At 42.0% G+C, this 15077-nt stretch overlaps 1 protein-coding gene across 1 annotated transcript; it reads right to left on the bottom strand.

Annotated features, from left to right (window-relative positions):
- Nucleotides 1–392: 392 nt before the first annotated feature.
- Nucleotides 393–9808, bottom strand: LOC126088550 (putative beta-carotene-binding protein). Its single transcript, XM_049906729.1, has 6 exons — nucleotides 9692–9808; nucleotides 8168–8266; nucleotides 6313–6463; nucleotides 4967–5103; nucleotides 4027–4179; nucleotides 393–1897 (listed from the first exon to the last, which is right to left on the bottom strand). Exons 1-6 carry the CDS (start codon nucleotides 9756–9758, stop codon nucleotides 1734–1736), a joined length of 771 nt encoding a protein of 256 aa, XP_049762686.1. The 5' UTR covers nucleotides 9759–9808; the 3' UTR covers nucleotides 393–1733.
- Between the last annotated feature and the right edge of the window lie 5269 nt (nucleotides 9809–15077).

Genomic DNA, 15077 nt, shown 5'->3' with positions numbered 1-15077 from the left:
GTCATCAGATGTAAGCACACTAATATTTCATTAGTTTAAGTGACAAAGCTAACAAAACCACCACAGCTAATAACTGTTACCCGTTATGTGATATCGTTATGGTGTCATACGAAATTATGGAATTATTAAGAATAATTTCGTACCATTCAAATCATTTGATGCTGGAGAGCAACATATGAACATGTTTATGATTCGGACAGTTGAGATTACCTACACGTTGGTTCGTCCCTGCGTTACCCGAGTGTGACCTCGGGCACGTTAAGCAAACCATATGAAGTGGTATTCGTCTTTTTTTATATATTAGATGACATCCTAAGAGATAGCGACTCTTGGAAATAAACACTGTAATTTCCATTCTTGGGAAAAACTGACTGACAAGACAGAAATCAAAATAGTCTCAGATCTTTTTATTACATACGACAGATTATTTCACAAAATTAAAATATTTCAAAACATACACACAGTTATATCATTAATTGACACTAGAATTAATATAACAGTCGTTACTGATTCTTCGACAAACTGGTCCTACCCAGAATGTCTTTTTTAATACAAATATACTGTTAATTGGTAGTAAGTATATATTCAAAATACTGTCGTGCTTACTTTGAAATAAGAACGTGCTTCGAGAGTGTTCTCTGTGTTCGTAAAAGAAATTTGCACTCTGTAAATCATCAGCGCCTTTGATTCCAGTATGTACTCGAAGACAGGGCTTTGTCGGCTATCGATGTGTTTGTCGGCTATAAAGAGACTGCACAAAGTTTGATATAATTACTGACAGCTCGAGAATAGAAAATCCTGTAGATGTAAAACGACAGAAACTAAGATTTCCGAAAACTGAAACATTTTCTGTCACTGTTCGTAATTTACCATTTGAAACACTAGAGCGCTTTGATCAATACTGACCACCTTGTACCCAACATGAGAGATTTGTTATAAACTTTGATATCTATAGATTCTGCTCTTATGTAAAACAGCATGAAAAACACCTAATTCGATGGAGCTAAACACAGTGAAGCACCAAAAAAATCAGACACCTTCATCGATTGTGTGGAATGTCTATACAAGCGCCATACCCATTAAAGTTTCTGGGCCGAATTCAACGAAAGCATAACTGATATTGGTTTGTTATACAATGCCCGCCTTAGGGTTCTTGTTTATTATGGCCAGTACACACAAACGTAGTTACATAGATTAGTTGCTGAAATTGAGAAGGGTGAGGAAGAACTTGTCTGTGGCCTCGTCGATGAATCCCTCCCAGTATGTACTTTAAATGATTTAGGAAAACTACAGAAAAACCAAATTTGGATGGACAGACGATAGTTTGAACACCATAGAGAGTTTAATGTCTTGAATATTGCTCTACCTCGTTCAGCACTTTAATTTGTATTTGACCGAAATGTCCTGGTGTGTGTAACTAATTACTAACTAGATTATCTTACAGGGAGAGAAATGTCTACGTTGGTACTTTAATATAAGAAGCGCGAGCCTTAGGAACGAATGAAATGTGTGCATTGGTGCCACTGCAGTCTTCGGGTAGATACGGATCTCACGTGCGCTGATAGTAGCAATCTTAAACAAATAGCCTGTTTTATGCATTCAAACAACTGCGGACATACAGGACGCCTCGTTTCATTAGTGACGGAAATATAGCTTCCATGACATAAATAGAAAGTTTTGCAATAATTGAAAGATCAGGCATGTTGTGGTTAGACCGCGCTGAAGGAATCGCTCTAAACGGACCTCATAGGGAAGAGCTGGTCGTAGGGTACAGTACTGAAGACGGCTTGTGCACGCTGGCGGTATACTTCGGCCAACCATTTCTCCAACGTCGGCAGGAGTTCGGGTTGGACAACCTTCGTGGCGACGCTGTTTATGAACTCATTTCCGGCGTTCACTGCAAACAGAGAAATGACAGTCTGAAATTGATCTTTTGGCAGAAACTGGAAATGAGAAAGTTTGATTTGAAAACTGTAATGATACCGTACTTCAATGAGTTTTCAACGCATACATACATGGGGAAGAAGCAAACAAATTAAGATTAGAATGTAACTTATCACTGACGCGCCTTCGTCAGAGGCGTAGAAGAATGGGGTAGGTAAGTATCCGTTACTTATTGAAAGGAACAATCTCAGAATTCCTCTGAAGTGACTTGTGGACACTAGAAAATCTAAGTTTGTTCACATCATGAATACAAGTCTCACCGCAGATGTGAAGCATTCATTCAAAAATGGCTCTGAGCACTATGGGACTCAACTGCTGTGGTCATAAGTCCCCTAGAACTTAGAACTACTTAAACCTAACTAACCTAAGGACAGCACACAACACCCAGCCATCACGAGGCAGAGAAAATCCCTGACACCGCCGGAAATCGAACCCGGGAGCCCGGGCGTGGGAAGCGAGAACGCTACCGCACGACCACGAGATGCGGGCTAAGCATTCATTCCACTGGATTAACTGACTTCACGGTGACATCCATTTTTTACTACTGTCTTCTCACATTAGCTTGGTAGAACCTGCTGTAGTAGCCCAGATCGCTGAAGGACACCTGTGCTGTGGCACTCGATTAGGATTTAACCTGGTTCCAGTCCTGACGGTCGATGAAATTTTCAGTGCCATGTATTTGGCCGGCGAGGGGACGAGAGATGGTGGCCTAAAGTTCCTGATCACCAGTCTTTCCGTCAGTGTCCTGGATTTTTTTTCCAAACCTCTCCGCAATTTCTAATGAAGTGAGGGCATAAGATACTGTTGACGGTGCTTAGTCCATCAGATGTGGACGTTAAACGCGGCGGCCCCTTAGTGCTATTCGAGAGGAGGGGGCTGTGTGTCGCCACTGGGCTTCCCCCTCAGTTTCCTCCTCCTCCGCGCCATTATCATCGTCAACATGAAACAGGAACGTAACAGTAAGCTATACAGTCATCCATTACACTCACATACTCTTCACGAATGCACATTCTACAGCTCTCACACATCCGTAAGGAAAGGGACCAATGTGCGAGGGCGAAGAAGACATTTTCCGTCAGGCAACTGAATCCACACCGTGGGATTTCCCAACCAGCTTTTACATTCCATATTTAATTTTAGTCATGGTTGATATAGGGCTAATGGATAGACCAACTGAGTCAGCGTATTTCAGAGCTGTTTAGATGTTTATGCCAGAGGTGTGCAAGAAGTTTGAGAAATGATGATCGTAAATTTCGATTGTAATTTCTTTGGACGGTATCTTTGGTTCAAGCTGAGACACTCGCCGTACATATGTGACTTTTTACTGATTTACGAGCACACAATTTTCCAGCAACGCGCACAGTCCACTTTTCATATCTATTCGGATGCGTTGAAGATTGCAATGAATGCTTGTGATATACTGGCCTCAGATGCATACAAGTTGGTTGTACAGGTAGCTGGAGCAAGGCAACCAAACACGAAATTGCGATTTGATTGCTCTCGGTCGCCTATTTGTAACCAATTCAACGACAGTTTACAACTTTTTTAAAAATTTCTTGTTCTTTTGAAGAGGATGGGCATGAAGTATCCCCCTCATCTTGGTAATGCTCGCTATGGTAAATGGTTTGGTTTTGTTATGATCAATTTAAGGTTTAGACACACAATCTAAAACAGAGCTGTCAAGCGAGTAAGAGATCTACATGATCGACAGGAATAGAACAGATGTATGAGGTGACACGTGGGAGACAAGACTGAATGAAATGAAATGAAATTGAAACGGACGTGGACGGGACATACTTCCAGTGGAACAGGTAATAATTAGATCAAGTAATTCGTTTGCTGTAATCCAGGAAATAAGGAAAGATCGGTACCTTGACAATGTAAAGTGTGCAGATGAGATTACACAACGTGCATATAAATAGATAGGATAAATAGAAATGAAGGGCTTAACGCTTGCAGAACTATGGTCGGGTCTTTGTACAGCATCTGAAGTCAAATTCTCGATAACGATGATGATGATGATGATAGCAAGGTAAAGTATTCAATAAAACAATGTGTGCAAGTTTTCCGCTAATAACCTACCTAGAGGCTTGTAGTCCCCGAAGAGACCAGTGAGTTCATACTGGCTTTGGCCCAAGTCGAGCTTGACGCTGACAGAGTCCACCTTGAGGTATGACTGATCCCCGTCAGCAGTCTCGAGGTGTCCAGCGTACGTCACGTCCGCGTTGCCTCCGCCTGAAATGTGACGACCAGGGCTCTGTTAGTATCCAGTTAGCATGGTTCGTTCTACATACATCAACACAGTAAGCCGAAATAGAAATTCTAACATCCTTACTATAAACTTGATAGCCAATACAGTCGGCCCACTTGTTTTTTAAACTCTGTCCACAACTGAATCGCACACCACACTTCTCAGACGAAAAAGGCAATATTCCTACATCATCTACCAATTAGTCATTGGTCCTTCAAATTTTAAAAGCCCTTAGCCATCACTATACATTTTATTTTGTTCTCCTTACATAGCTACTTCGTTAATATGTTTCTTTCACTACACTACACTAGCATTCAGTACGTTCTCAGGATATTTAATACTGACTACCACGTGCTAATGTTTTCACTGATAAAGTTGATATGTGCAGCAACATTTGATCTTAATTGTCAAATATTTCAGCTAAATGTTACCTACCGTCTGAACGTTGTGTGTCAGTGATATGCGTCGCTGTTGAAAGAATGGTCTATGCTAATTTCCGCTTACTTTTATTCGCGAAAATGTTATAACTTACTGACCTTTATATGAAGATATGACATTCGTTAATACTATAAGACACACTGATACACGCAGATAATTACACCTTTACTCTATCCCAGCTTATGCCTTAGGCTGACATGATATCGGCATATGAAAATAGTAAGAGATTTAGAATATTTGTTATTTTATTTTTTCCTTACGTATTTAGAATATATAACCCACAGTAATTTGACCCGTCTTTTGTTATTGGTTTATGTGGTTATTTATACTTACGCATAGAAACCTTGAAGGAACCACTGCCGTCCAGAGGGACGCCGAGGACTTTTCCGGACATGGCGTAGGCGCCCTCTAACGCGTTGACGCCGTCAATGTGGGTAACGACGCGGATGCGGTTGTTGACGTTATCCACCCTGGAAACACAATGCCGCCGAATTAAATGACGCAAAATACAGATGGATAACAGAGCTCGGGATCCGAGCGAGAGATAAATAGATCGGTGGGTAGGTAGTGAGATACAGACAGATGACAGACAGCGCAGCAAGTTCCGATTACTACCTAAATGTGATATTCGCGGAACAAGATAAGTTGCGTTATCGATTTTTGCGACGTGAGGCACAAACATGAGGCGTGAAATGTTCTAACTAATGGATGAACATTAAGAGTCAGAAATTAGAGGTCATAGAGGGATCATCATAAAAAGCTTCACACCGAATTAGTCGATTTATTATTTTCAGATATTCAGTCATCCTCACATACTGAAAGCTTATAAAATCAACCTAATCAATAGCTTTTATTTAGTGAACAACGTCTTAGGAAAATGATATCCAGTGACTTGGAAATCATTGTTTGACAAAACACGTTACTACCTGATTGGTCTGGTCCTATAACACATGGTGTTTCGTCTACTTTGACACGCAGATGAATTTCTTCCAACAATCACATACACAGTATATTAGATTAGGGAGGTTTTGAAAAGGTACACCTTTTTTCCGAGGCACTGCAGAACACTGTCAGCAAGCAGTCCTGCACTTTTTATATTCATGTAAAATGTCTGTTGTCAACAAGACATTAACTCCAAGCTAGTACCCATACGTACTACGAAAGGAGTGGCTAAGTAATTAAATGCGTGTAAATGAGAGAGAAAGAGCCGACCAAGTATTTTCCCATGTAAATGTGTAAGCAACAATTTTGGCTGCACCTCTTACTAGGTTTAAAACAGCGAACAACCTGACCGTCGCAAGCAATGGATATAATGGGATTGGGGGGGAGGGAGAGGGGAGGTGGTAGTTAACAGGGGTATGTATGTCGCTGGCCTCCGTTCAGGAGAGTTAATACTTTGGAAAAAACTTAATTCCTAAAGAAGTGAGCGCGGCTGCTGGGCAAAACGCAGAGACTAAAAGGAAGAAATGAGAACTGCCACGCGTTTCTGGAGTCAACCAAGCATCTTGTTGTCTGCCGGTGCGCGCGTGACTGTAGAGGAGACCGAGACAATTTCAGTCGACCTACCCAGCTGAGTTAATGCCAGCAGTCCACACCGTGGCGCATGTGGTGATCCATGTTTCACGGAACAGCGGTACAGCAGTTGCCTGCCGACACGATGAGGAGAAAACGAAACTTACTGCAGGTTGTCGACGACGGAGCGGCCCAGGCCGGTGAAACGGGCGTTGTCGAGGCGGAACTTGAGGGCCAGCCCTCTGGAGTTGGTCTGCCACGTCAGCGGTGGCAGCTCGTCCATGGGGTCGATGGGAGCGGCACCCATCTGCGGAATGCCTGCGGACAGATGTCAGCCGTTCACACGCGACAGCTCATCTCACACTGAAACTCACGTTATGAAGTTTACCTGCTTATGCTTGCTATCCTTCAACATAAACTTGTTTTGCGTGGAGTGTATACGCTCTACCTTTACTTAAGAGTTCATGAATGGTGTCTTAGAGTAGGTAACAAGATCGAAAGACATTTACAAAATGGTTCCTATGTAATGCTGTAGGGGACATTAATCGTTTCTTCATTGTTCGACCGTTTTAAGCCAGCTTAACACTTGCGGGGCTACTCAGGCTCATAACACAAATTTCTAAAGCAAGTAGCATCTGACAGCGAAGTCGCCGTTTCGAGCACCTTCGTATTCTCTTGGTTCTTTTCTTGTAAGCGTCTCACTTGGAAACTATATATAGTTATTTTACTTCAAATGCTTTAATGTTTATATAAGAATTAAAGATATCTGATAATAACTATGATGGGTAGCGGCAAACATTTCATTATGAAACAGAAAAGTTTAAACTTCGATGAGTTTGTAAACGTAAACACAGTGTCATCAACAAAAAATTGCCACACAGGACATGGGTTCAATTCTCGTTTCTGCCAGAGATTGTGCGTTGGCGGGAGGCCTGGAACAGGGTCACTAAGTCTCGTGATGCCAACGAGAATGAGAAGCAGCGGCTTCTAGGTCTGTAAAGCCGACAACGGCCGGGAAAGCGGTGTGCTCACCCCAGACTCCTTCATACCACCAGAGAATGACACGGTGATCGTCCGGCCCTGATTGGCCCGTCTTCGACCAGAGCAGCGGAGCTTTGCTTTTCTTTCCTGTGAAGATGTCTCCGGTTGATGTAAATAGCTGACCCGTCCCACAATCCCCCTTCTCTCCTCCCCCCACTTAGATACATGCTGCCCTCTGTCATATTACCAAGGCTTCATCAGAAATCACTTGCTTAACATAGAGGCAAATGTCATATGTATTTTACCTCTATGTGATTTATCTGCGTTGAATTGTCTGTATTAACATTATAACAATTCAAATTTTTTCACCGGTTGTAATCTGAGTTAATTGCGTAAGCTCACTGGGTCCATAAGTGCTTCTCACCAAATTATAACAAGTGCAAAAAGCTGTAAGAGGCGTTATAGCTTGGCAAACTATTGTTAATTATAGGCATTCTGCATTCCTTTATTATTATTCAAAACTGGCTCTGAGCACTATGGGACTCAACATCTTAGGTCATAAGTCCCCTAGAACGTAGAACTACTTAAACCTAACCAACCTAAGGGCATCACACACACCCATGCCCGAGGCAGGATTCGAACCTGCGACCGTAACAGTCCCGCGGTTCCGGACTGCAGCGCCAGTACCGCACGGCCACCCCGGCCGGCCTTTATTATTATTACTAATCAAGTAATGATGTAGCTGATATAACATTCATGGGTTCATGTTATGTTGAGATATCAGACGGAGATAGTACATCAGAACTGCTAAAGAGCATTCAGTCTGTGATGCCCTGCAAAGTACAAATGACGTCAAGATACGACTTCGTGTTCTAAGAATGGCACAAGTGAGCTACTGAGCACTATTATTAAACATCAAAGAAGTTTCGCATAGTTCCCAGTAGTGAAAATCTTGTACTCGTCTCCGTTCAAAAGATGGGCTTGTTTCTGTTACACGCGGAGTAGACCTTACCGTTAACAGACGTACTTCCCAGTACTCACCAGTCGCCAGATGTGGCACTGCGTCCTGTAGAGCCTTCCGCCGACATTCGACGACGTTAGGCTGGTCGTCAGCACATGTCTTGACGCCGAGAGGTGTCGCTGAAAGGCAAGAATAGTTCATACACAATATGCCGTTCCGATAAATTTTCTGGCAGTCATGACAACCTGTCAGCTGCGCTCACGGTGTTCTGTCTCCCTAGGACTATGGGAGCAACATACCTTACATGACACAGTTGAAGCTGAGTCGTGATACACTACTGGAACGGCATAACCGAACTTAAAACATCCAAAAGTGGCATGAAAAAATGTAGCGTTCCGGTTTTAGTTTTAGCAGTTATGATTAAAATTGCACACAGAAGATCAGCTGGAGAATCGAGTAAACAAACGCTGTAGTGTTGTTAATCTGATAAGCTGCAACTATACCGGTATTTTTTTTTCTTTTCTTTCTTTTTGAAAAAAAATTTGTACTATATAATCATCAAAGTCGTCCCGCTGCAATAAGTGGCGTAATTTTCCGATATATATTGGCTGTTTCCTGTGCTATCTTCGTGACAAGCAAGAAGCTACATTTCAGTTTCGATCGTTGTGTGGTAAGATCCAGAGAAGGAACAAAACAAATTACTTTGATGTCAGAATATAACTGGAACAAGTATGGTAGATCATTCCAGACCAAAGGTACAGCTTTGACAACATCTCTAGATCTATTCCGAAATGTTTATATCTCCCATTACTTATCAAGATTTGTAAACAATTCTCCTTGACTATCCATATAACTGCCCTAATGTGATGTACAATACATCGCGTTACACATAACATTTCTGGAAAATATTATACTGAGTCTTCAGATATAGCAACACTCTCCTAGGATAAAAAATATTTTTATTTAAATAGGGATAGTGACGCAGATACAGCTGCAGTATAGGAACAGTAAGAATATTATTGAAATATTTGTGAGTGGTAACACGTGAAACAAATACTTATCTGAGCATACTTTGTAAGCAACAGAGCGATTGGAGGAAGCAAATATTTTTTGAATCAGTTCATAGAATCAAAAAGTATACGAACTTCTACTGCTTCAGTAAAACAATTTATGGTGAGTGAGGGCTTTGTCCATAGAAATGGGAAAAGACTGCCCAGGGGTTTTCTTAACATAGAACGCCAAACTTAGCAGAAGAATCGAAATGAGTTGAAAGCTTTGAAGCAAACTCACTAGAATCCACCTAGCTCAAGCCAACGTGTATGTATCGATACACAGACGCCCGTGTTGCGGCCACAAAGGCTGAGTCACTCTGAATTTTAAAATCGCAATAGAACTTGAACACGAAGTCTGGTTAGAGTAAAGGCAGAGAAAACGCAACTCGCAGCACGTTAAGCAGACGACTGCATCGGCCGTCGAAATGACGTGCAGAAAAATGGAATCAACAGTAACGAGAGCACGTTACGAAAGTGAAATTTGCTTCAAGTTTGGGAAACCGCTGGAGCGTTTGCGATGGCGCCGATTTGAAGTACTGGCGGCAGACTTACCTATCTCGGCGACGGCCAAGCCGGCAACGAGCAGCAGAGAGGAGGCGACGGCGATACGGCAGCACATGTCTGGGCTTTGCTGGACGTTGCGGCTTCGAGTGCCGGCGCCATGTCCGGCCGCCCTTATATATGTCCGGTGCGCGCGCGCTGCGCCAGGCCCTGCTGCGCCGCGCGGCCGCCAAGCCTCCCCACTCCGGCAGCAACAACCCTGTAGCCGCTGCGGCACTCGTGCACACTTACGTAACTGCAGTAAACATCTGAGTCGTCATTGAAAATTTTTCTAAACTTAATCACACTCGTATTGGAAGCTGACACCATGGCCGTATGTGCAGCCTGCTTATTGTAATGTTTCACGAATTTCTTCAAGTAACCGCTCCGGTTATATTTTTTTCACTTACCAGACTACACGTGACAAATTTGATCGGTTTTGTCGGGAAAACTGGTGATATTTCCTGCAGAGTTCCTCCTTTTCGATAGTGCGTTGTATTCTTCGTTGTTACACAATCGACAAACCACATCTTTTCCTCAACGAGTGTGTTTGAACAAGCAACACGACGTTACATTCGTCGTCTATCTATTGCTCTAAACGAGTATACTTAATTCTGTTTACGATGTAGCAGTATTATAGTGTTCTCCCCGATTTCAGTAGCTACTTGTCTTACATTCAGATGACAAAAGTCATGTGGATTGCAACATGCACACATTGCGGTAGTATCTCGTACGCAAGTTATAAAAATGCGGTGCAGTGTCATTTGTACTCAAGTGAACAAGTGAAAAGGTTCGCGGTGTGATAACGGCCTTACGATCAGAACTAACAGACTCTCTGTGTGGAATGGTAGTTGGAGCTAGACACAGGGGACACACCATTTCGCAAATCGTTAGGGTATTCTATATTCCGAGATCCACAGTGTCAAGAGTATGCTGAGAATAGCAAAATTCACTTAACGAACGAGAGCAGCGCCTTTTGCGTAGGGTTGTCAGCTCTAAAGGACAAGCAGCACTGTGAAATATCCACAGAAACAAATGCGGGACATACGACGGATGTCTCCGTAATAACAGTGACCGCAAAATTTGGCGATGATGGGCTATGGCAGCAGACGGCCGACGTGAGTGCTTTCCATACAGCACGATATCCGATATCGCCTGTTGCGCCTCTTCTGGGCTCGTGATCATATCAGTCTTGTGACTGGTTTAATGCGGCACGCCAAAAATTCCTATCCTGCGCCAAGCTTTTCATCTCAGAAGAGAGCTCTTGCAACCTACGTCATTCGCGGGGTGTATCCCAATCTCGTCTTCCTCTACAGTTTTTGCCCTCTACAGTTCCCTCTAGTACCATGGAGGTCATTTCCTGATGTCGTAACACAGGTCCTTTCATTCTCTCCATTCTTTTTGTCAGTGTTTTCCACATATTCATTTTCTCTCCGACTCTGCGCAGTATCTCCTCATTCCGTAAATTATCAGTAAACCTAATTTCCCACATTCATCAGCAGTACCACTTATCAAATTCTTCGATTCTCTTCTATTTCAGTTTTCCAACGGGCATATGTTTGATACTGGTAGACTTCTCTTGGCTAGGAATGCCCTTTATGCCAGTGCTAGTCTCCTTTTGATGTTCTTCTTGCTTCATCCGTGATGCGTTGTTTTGCTGCTTAAGTAGCGGAACTCCTTAAGTCCATGTACTTCATGACCATCAATCCTGATGTTAATTTTCTCACTGTTCTCATTTCAGCTACTTCTAATTCCTTTCGTCATTCTTCTATTTGTTCTGTTCACAATAAGCTCTTCATTCCATTCAGCCGCACATGTAATTATTCTTCACTTTCAATCAGGATAGCAATGTCATCAACGAACCGTATCCTTTCGCCTTGATTTTCGGTCCCACTCCTGAATCTTATTTTTATTTCCACCATTGATCCTTTGATGTACAAATTGAACAATATGGGCGAAAGACTTCATCCCTGCCTTACATCTTTTTTAATTGAGTACTTCATTCTCGGTCGTCTACTACTGTTATTCCTTCTTGGGTCTTGTACATATTGTATATTATCCGTCTGTCCCTATAGCTTACCCGTTATTTTTCTCAGAATTTCGAACATCATGCACCATTTTGCGTTGTCGAACGCTTTTTGCAGGTCGACTAATCCTATTAACGTGTCTCGATTTTTCGCCTACCGGTGTGGCCGAGATGTTCTAGGCGCTTCAGTCTGGAACCGCGCGACCTCTACGGTCGCGAGTTCGAATCCTGCCTCGGGCATGGATGTGTGTGGTGTCATTAGGTTAGTTACGTTTAAGCAGTTCTAAGTTCTAGGGGACTGATGACCTCAGATGTTAAGTCTCATAGTGCTCAGAACCATTTGAACCATTTTTGGAGGAATATTATCTATCCCTTCTGCCTAATTTGATGTCAACTCTTCCAGAGCTCTTTTTAATTATGATTCTAATACTGGATCCCCCATCTCTTCTAAATCGACTCCTGTTTCTTATTCTTTCACATAAGACGAATTTTCCCCCTCATGTAGGCCTTCAATGTACGCTTTCCACCTATCCGCTCTCTCCTCTGCATTTAACAGTGGAATTCCTGTTGCGTTCTTAATGTGTTATCACCCTTGCTTTTAATTTCACCGAAAGTCATTTTTACTTTCCTATATGCCAGTTAGTCCTTCCGACAGTCATTTCTCTTTCAATTTGTTAACATTTTTCATGCAGCCAATTCGTCTTACCTCCCTATATTTCCCATTTATTACATTCTTCAGTGACTTGTATTTCTGTGTTTCTGAAATTCCCTGAACATTTCTGTACTTCCTTCTTTCATCGATCGAAATATTTCTTCTGAAAGCCATCGTTTCTAAGCAGTTACCTTCCTTGTGTTTTTGTTTTTCCTTCCAACTTCTGTGATTTCAATTTTTATTAACGTCCATTCCCCTTCAACTGTACTGCCTACTGAGCTATTCCTATTTGCTGTATCTATAGCCTTCGAGAACTTCTCGTCATTCCTTAGTACTTCTGTATTCCACTTATTTGCGTATTGATTCTTCCTGACCAATCTCTTAAACTTTAGCCTACTCTTCATCACTACTACATTGTGATCTGAGTCTATATCGGTTCCTGGGTACGCCTTATAAGCCAATATTAGATTTCGGAAATTCTGTCTGACCATAATGTAATCTAACTGAAATTGTCTCGCATCAACAGGCCTTTTCCAAGTTTTTGAACAAAGTATTCGCTGTTATTAGCTTCAATTTGTAATAGAACTCAATTAGTCTTTCTCCTCTCTGATTCCATGTTCTAAACCTATAAGCTTAGGATCATTTCTTCTGCTCCTTCCCCTAAACTGCATTCCAGCCCCCATTACTGATTTTTTTCTCCCTTTACTTACTGTATTACGTTCTTCTTCATCTTCAGCGTGCAACGTCGATCTGTATAGCTGAAATATATCTAGATTGAGCCTTGCATTTCCCTTTTCATAGTTTCTAGTTTCCCTACCACGTTCAAGCTTCTGCTATTCCAAGCCCTAGCTCGTAGAATGTTATCCCTTCGTAGGTTATTCAATCTTTGTGCCATAGACTACTGTAAAACAGTGGTCTGGTTAAATGAGTCCCCATTTCCGTTGATAAGAGCTGATGATAGGGTTTGAGTGTAGCGCATACGTGACGAAGCCACGTACCCAAGTTGTTAACAAGGCACTCTAGAAGATGGAGGTGCCTCCGTAATGGTGTGGCCGTGTTTACGTCAAATAGAATGGGTCTTCTGGTCCAACTGAACCGATCATTGACTGGAAATGGTTATGTTCCGATAACTGGAAACCATTTTCAAACATGCATGGACTTTATGTTCCCAAACAACGATGAGCTTTTCATGGTTGACATGCGTCATGTCACCAGCCTACAGTTGTTCGCCATTGGTGTGAAGAATACTGGGAAATTCGAGTGAATGATTTGGCCGCCCAGATCGACCAGAATGAATCCCATCGAACATTTATGTGACGTAATCAACAGATTAATTCTCGCACGAAATCTTGAACCGGCAACACTTCCGTAATTATGGACGACTACAGAGGCAGCAAGGCTCAATGTTACCGCAGGGGGCATCCGACGACTTGAGTCCACGACGCGTCGAGCTGCTGCACCACGACGGACAAAACGAGGCCCTGCACGATGTTAGGGGGTGTCTCGTGAGCTTTATCACCTCAGGTTCTGCTTTGCACGGTTCTTGAACATACGCAGCTACTTGTTTTTGATACTTTCCTGTACTACAGAGTAATGTTATTTCATAAATTTTTGGACAGAATATGCATCCTTGCCCTGTGAGTTTGCTTTGCGGTCTAGTCCGCATGGTCGGGCGAGACTCTGTGTACAGCGGAATCGTCCAGCTGCCTTAGCGACATCGACATTGTAACGAACCAAAAGGTCATTTAATGATTCATGAATAAACTGTCTTAAAATATTTAATTCATTCTAAAATCCTATTTTTTTGGTGTGTATCTAAATAATCAACAACCAGATCCAAAAAAGAATTTAATTTCCTTCACCGGCTTCAGACTCTTGGTGTCCTTCTTCAGAAAATTATAACTGTCACATTGTTTGCGAGTATCAACAATAAGATACACGCAGCTTATTGCTGTGGTCACATGGTTCATAGTTGCTGTACTATAAGACCACAGGAAAAGTGCTGCATGCGTCCTACTGTTGATATTCGCAAACAATGCAGTAATTATTATCTTCTGAAAGAGAAAATCAGCTTTCTTTTACTGCAACTGGATGCTGATTATTTCGATATACGAAATGACAGTTGCTGAAGATGAACCAAATGGCAGTTTTTTTTATATTCACTTTTCCGAAATCGACTGTTTGAAATTCTTACGACGGTTATCGATCCAACAAATGCAAACTGAATATATCCATAGGATTTTTTCCCAAGCGGTGACAAACTCGGATAGGTGATGAGAGAGCAAAAAATGTGATTTCTTAAAAATACTTTTATTAGTATGAAGACAGTGGTCAGGTTTCATTTTTTTGCTGAAAATGATATGATAATAAATTATGAGGTACCCGACAGAATTGGCGAGAACAGAAAAATGTGGAAAGTGCTAAGTGGAAGTTGGGACAGGATGGTAAGAAATGTGCTAAGACCTGAGACAAGAACTTCCACGGTACTAGAACCAGCCAGAAACGGTCATTGTTGTGGAAAATAGACACTGTAATATATGCAATAAGAAAACTGACAAGATTGAGTAGCAGGCGCGCTCTGGGAGTTCTATACAAACCTAGTTACGTATATAGATAGTTCATCTATAGGTTTTAATGAGTGCATTTGTGATTTTCAATATATGTCACATACATGGCCGTATCATTTCATAACATTGGCTTAAAAGCTTAAATTTTTACAC

Source organism: Schistocerca cancellata, chromosome 6 (assembly GCF_023864275.1).
Source record: "Schistocerca cancellata isolate TAMUIC-IGC-003103 chromosome 6, iqSchCanc2.1, whole genome shotgun sequence".
NCBI classification, from domain to species: domain Eukaryota; kingdom Metazoa; phylum Arthropoda; class Insecta; order Orthoptera; family Acrididae; genus Schistocerca; species Schistocerca cancellata.
Note: the sequence above shows the minus strand (reverse complement) of the source record. Positions and strands in the feature narration are given on the sequence as shown.